The 6000-nt window shown below is 35.6% G+C and overlaps 1 protein-coding gene across 2 annotated transcripts in view; it reads right to left on the reverse strand.

The window, feature by feature from the left end:
- Nucleotides 1-5760, reverse strand: part of LOC100248194 (disease resistance protein RPV1) — a 46927-nt gene extending 41167 nt beyond the window's left edge. Inside the window, exons 1-5 of one of the 2 annotated variants that reach the window (XM_059734641.1) lie at nt 4916-5760; nt 3501-4593; nt 3062-3370; nt 1027-2976; nt 300-924 (exon numbers count right to left, since the gene is read on the reverse strand). In XM_059734641.1, the coding sequence (XP_059590624.1) occupies nt 304-924; nt 1027-2976; nt 3062-3370; nt 3501-4593; nt 4916-5409 (4467 nt within the window). In that variant the 5' untranslated portion in view covers nt 5410-5760 and the 3' untranslated portion in view covers nt 300-303. The remainder of the gene's footprint in view (nt 1-299; nt 925-1026; nt 2977-3061; nt 3371-3500; nt 4594-4915) is intronic. The other variant, XM_019216779.2, reaches the window with a different exon arrangement.
- Nucleotides 5761-6000: the final 240 nt, after the last annotated feature.

Raw genomic sequence — 6000 nt, forward strand, 5'->3', positions numbered from 1 at the left:
TTTAAGAATCATTTTTGAAATAATTAAATTGATAAAATTTTTATTTAAAATTTATTTCTAACAATATAATATAAATGTAGCATCATTATCAATAGTAAATTGGCGAAACTATGGGATCTAAAATTTTGGGATAATTAAGAACACATGATTAAAATAAAATCATGAAAAGAAAAGAAAAAAAAATATATCAGCTGGGTTATGATTTCAAATGTTTTCTAGATATTTCATTTTTTTGCTAATTCCATCTAATAAATATTATATTCACTAGTGAATGAAAAAAGAAGAGAGAGAACACATACCTTGCTAGAGGTTAAAGAAACCCTTGATCCTTTGGAAACTAGAGAATTTTTCCTTGGATGAGTGATCTTCTCTATTAGCAGGCCTTTTTCCCGACGGCTGAGGCCAATGCTTCTGATCTTGGGCATATATGAGATGTATCCCACAACTTTTCATTTTAAAGGATGCGTTTTCGCCACATGTAAAAGAGGCATTATAGACACGATTGTAAAAGTGAGCCTTGAAGTTGTTCCACTTTCTGGATCGATACTTGCTTGGAATGCCAATCTGCGGGAAATACGTCACCCACAGTGCTGGATCTGATGTGCTACCACTGTCGTAGCGTTCGCTGCTACATGATATACCTTCAATGCAGTATCTTTTACAATGAGGATGAAAATGAATATTATCCAGTCGTTTAGATTGATCACCATGGGATATCGCCAATTCACATTGAGGAAAATAAGATGTTCTCACGCATTCATCATCATCAAGGGGAACATGATGGAAGAATAAAACAAATCCTAACAAGTTATTATCTTCATACCAATTCATTGGAAGCTCCACACTTACTTCACATCCCATTCTTTGATGACTTACCCACTCTGGTATTCCACTACTTCCTGGAATGATAATATTAAATCTCCGCTGCAGAAAAAAATGTCATGTAAATCTCATGCTTTTTTTTTGAAAAAAAAGGGGGGTGGGGTTGGGGAAGGGCGGTTGATAATTATGCCATGAAAATGATACCTGAATTGGTGATTTCAAGTGTTTGAGCAAAGAAGACCAGAGTAGACTTGAAGAAGTTTCAGTTTCCAGGCATGGACAACCATGTGCCTCTATCCATCCTAGACTTGATGGAAGCTCTCCAATTACTTCAAGCATCGGACAATGATTCATGAGAAGGGTACGAAGCTTACAAAGATGAGTGATGCCAGTAGGTATGCAACGCATATGGTTTTCACTTATGTTTAAAAATTCCAGTGAGGATAGGCACCATAAATCACTGGGGATTTCTTCTTCCATCAGATTGCAACCACCTAGATCTAGCGACGTTAAGATACATTGCTGGCTTCTCAAATTGTCAGGCAAGTTGTGGAGCTTTGGACAGTTACGAACATGAAGACTAGTAAGACATGTCAAATTACCGATGCTATTGGGAAGAGCCACAAGGTTCTCACAATTGATCAATTCCAAGGATTTAAGACCTCTCAGATGTTCAATTGATGATGGCAGCTCTGAGATACCCGTCTCACATAAAAAAAGGCCTTCTAATTGTTCCATATCCTCCGTGATCTCTAAAAAAGCCTCTAGATTTGAACAACCATTGAGAGAGAGGCCTTTGAGGGATTTCAACCCACATATACTGTTTGGAAGACTTTTCAAGTTTCTACAATTTTCCAAATCTAAGCGTTCAAGTCTGGTGAGATGACCTACTGAGTAGGGTAATCCTCTAATAGCAGTCTCATCTAGAAAAAGACCCCATAGATTCCCCATATTTTTTTGAATCTCAGGAAACCTCTCAAGATTTGAGCAACCACTGAGATCAAGAATTTCAAGGGCCTGCAAGCGCCCAATGCCATTTGGGAGTTCCTTAATAGCAGTATCCTCTAAACAAAGCATCTTCAAGCATTTCATATTCCCTTGGATCTCTGGAAATTTCTCAAAGTTTGAGCAATATCTGAGGTTAAGTTCTTCAAGAGATTCCAAATACCCAATGCTGCCTGGGAGTTCCTTAATACCACTCCCATATAGACATAGCTCCCTTAAACGCCCCATATTGGTAAATACATCTGAAAATTTCTCAAACTTTGAACATTCTCTAAGAGAAAGCATTTCAAGAGAGGTTAAGGACCCAATGCTATTTGGGAGTTCCTTAATAGCAGTCTCATCTAAAAAAAGATTCAACAAACATTTCATATTCCCTTGGATCTCTGGGAATTTCTCAAATTTGGAGCAACATGAGAGGTCAAGAATTTCAAGAGATTCCAAATACCCAATGCTGCTTGGGAGTTCTTTAATACCACTCTCACGTAAATGAAGCCCCCTTAAATGTCCCATATAGGTAAATGTATCCGGAAATTTCTCAAACTTTGAACATCTTTCTAAATAAAGCTCCCTCAAAAATTTCATATTCCCATGGATCTCAGGAAATTTCTCGAAATTTGAACAATCTGAGAGATTAAGGACTTCAAGAGATGCTAAATACACAATGCTACTTGGTAGTTCTTGGATCCCACTCCTGTTGAAATAAAGCTCCTTCAAACATTCCATATTCCCATGGATCTCAGGAAATTTCTTGAAATTTGAACAATATGAGAGATTAAGGACTTCAAGAGATGCTAAATACACAATGCTACTTGGTAGTGCTTGGATCCCACTCTTGTTTAAATAAAGCTCCTTCAAACATTCCATATTCCCATGGATCTCAGGAAACTTCTTCAAGTTTGGACAACAATTAAGATAAAGAACTTCAAGAGATTCAAACTTCATGCTGGATAGGAAACTTCGGAGCTGTTCACATCCTCCTAAATTCAAGTAAGTCAAACTTTTGAGATCGCCAATAGATGGATGAAGTTCACGCAAGCTTATACAACCTTCAAGATTCAGTCTCTCCAAATTCGACATGCTTGAGAATTTTGGCATTTTGACCAATTGTTTTGAGTTACTTAGATCAATGCCCTTTAATTCTTCAAGACGCTATAACAGAAGACATTTTGTTAATAAAAAAAATAAAAAATTGAAAATTATTATAAAGAAAAAAAACATTAAATAATGATCATACCCTATTCCCTTTCCAAAGTTGTTTTACGTTGCTAGACTTCAAGTTGATTTCAATCAGGTGCTTTCCATTAAAGTTCCAAGGTAAAGACGTCAAAGTGCATCTTTGCCAATGAAGATATCTCAAATCATGAGGAAATTGAAAGTCTTTAGGAAGAAGCACTTTATACTCCTCTCTCGTCAAACCATCATGATCATTGCAATAGATTTTAAGCAACCTAAGTTTCTTCATCTTGGAAAACACTTTTGTATTGAATTGTATTTCTCTTGATCTAGACAAGTCCAAAGATATGGTTTGAATATTTTGCATCTCCTGGAAAACAATAAGGAAAAATAAGGGAATAACACAAGATAAAAATCCTAACTACAATTATATAGTCAATTAACCACTAAAAAATTGATTATAAGCATTTAAATAACTATATTAAGCATTTAATTCATACCTCTTGTTTAGAAAATGCATCATAAATATCATCTACATCCCACAATCTACTCCATTTGCAGGGGTCTCCAAGACATTCTTCACGAATAATTGCCCAACCCATTTCTTGTATCAAGTCATGCATTTGTATGACGTTGTTTAAGATAGTTACTAGACATCTATCACAAAGAACTCTTATGTTGCATGTTACAAATAAATTGCAACCATCTAATATTCTTGACACAAAATCTTTGCATTCACCTTTGAAAAAACACGCAATGTCCAGGAAAACCTCCTTTTGAGAAGGATCAAGCCCATCAAAACTTATTCTAAGCGCATCATTAATTTCCTTCATAGGGTTTTTTTTCAATTTATCCGATGCGCTTTTCCATTCATCTATTGTCATGCCCTGAAGAGAAGAACCTAGAACTTTAAGGGCTAAAGGGAGACCTTGAGCATATTGTACCATGCAATTTGAGAGGTCTACATAATCTTCTTTAGGAACATTTTGTTTAAAGGCATGTTGGCTGAAGAGTTGAAGAGCTTCCTCATAATGTAATTCTGTAGCCTTATGTGATATAGTCACTCCATACTCAACCAACAGATGTTGGTTTCTAGTTGTAATGATAATTGTACTTCCTGGACCAAACCATTTAGGACTTCCAGCCACTGACTCTAATTGTTGCAACCGATCCACATCATCAATTACAATAAGAACCTTTTTTGAGCCAAGTCTGTCCTTTATTATATTGATTCCTTTATTGATATTGCTAAACTCTTCATCATTCCCCACTGTATCATGAAGAAGTTGTTGTTGTAGTTGAAGTTGACAACCCTTGTTGAATGTCTCTCTGACATCTTGAAGAAAGCTAGCACCAGTGAATTGATATTGGATCTCATTATAAACAATCTTGGCAATGGTAGTTTTACCAATTCCACCAGTTCCATAGATCCCAACCACACGAGTGTCATTCAAGTCACTACTTAACAATGACTTTAGTTCTTTTAGGCGAAAATCCATCCCAACTATATCATCGTTAATGTGCAAAAGCTTAGAATTCATTGATCTTTTAAAAATCTGGTTAATAATTTCCTTAATATGCTTTGACTCATACCTGCCAATTATAAAGTACAAATTAACACTTCATGAGTCATAATGAATTGCAAGAGATCACAAATATAAAGTAAATTTAGTGATATTTACTTGGTTTTGTCAATATAACCAAAGTAATAGGATGTAAAAAGTATTAAAAGAACCCAATATATTGAGCATTTTACAGATAATGAGAAGGCAACAAGTTTTGAGCCTAGTGTTAATTAGATCACAAAGCAAGCTTTACTATACAAAATTATTAACTTGTTAATTCATGATTTAAGACCACTAAATCCTTACAACTTAATTAAATCAAAAGCACAAATTAAGGAAGTTGAAGTTACCCATCATTCACATGGAAACCGCTTATATTGCTTGCTTCAGTCAAGGAATCCCTCCACCTTTGCACCTTTTTCGCATCTACATTTCTTTCATGAATGGAAAATGCCTCTCCGAAGCTCCCTGTTTGCTTTCGCACATCACAAGGATCCACGTGATAGAACACCGGAAAGACCATTTGTTCCATTTCTTCCCTGCACTCCATGATCTTCGCTAACTCATCCAAACACCACTTGGAATGAGCATAGGTTTTTGAGAACACAACTACGGAAATTCTTGATTCTTCAATAGTTTTCAAAAGTTCTGATTTGATCTCCTCTCCTCTTTCAAGTTGATCGTCTCTAAAAGTCTTAATCCCCATCCGACCCAAATTTACGAATAAATGATCCGTAAAATTGTTGCGGGTGTCTTCACCTCTAAAACTCAAGAACACTTCGAACTCATATTTACGGACTGAGGCAGAAGAAGAAGAAGAGGGTTTTTGGGTAGAGGAAGCCATTGTTGGACAGTTTCTGGATGAAAGCTTAGAGAGAGTTGAGGAAGAACTTGTGCTGAGTCAATACTTGATATGCCGACAGCATCTTTGGGTAAGCAAAACTTTTTCCTTTTTTTTTTTTTTTTTGTGGTTGTGGGGTGGTTGGATTGTAAGTAAAAATCGATTTTCCCAATACAGGCAAGCAGGTGATCATTTTCCCATTTTTTGGGTCCCAATGCATAAGCATGTGATTTGTCAGTTAAATGTCAAGGGAGTAATGAGTGGGGAGGTCGGTGGCTTTTAAAAAAAATATAAAGAAGGACCCACCCACCACAAAACCCGTAAAAGCCTTAAATTAAAATTTCAGTTTTTGGTATTATGCAAGGATGAAAATATCGGTAATCACGGATATATCGGTACTTCGATTTTACGGATATATCGGATATATCGGAGATATTTTTGGATATATCGGAGATATATCGGCGGATATTTTGGAAAAAAATATTGGTGCTTAAAATTGTTAAAAACTCATGAAAATGTAAAGAAAACCTCTTAATAATATAATTAGAAGTATAATAGACATTTTAAAGTTATTTTATTGAAAATTTTGATATA

The sequence above is a fragment of the Vitis vinifera genome, chromosome 18, assembly GCF_030704535.1.
Source record: "Vitis vinifera cultivar Pinot Noir 40024 chromosome 18, ASM3070453v1".
NCBI lineage: Eukaryota > Viridiplantae > Streptophyta > Magnoliopsida > Vitales > Vitaceae > Vitis > Vitis vinifera.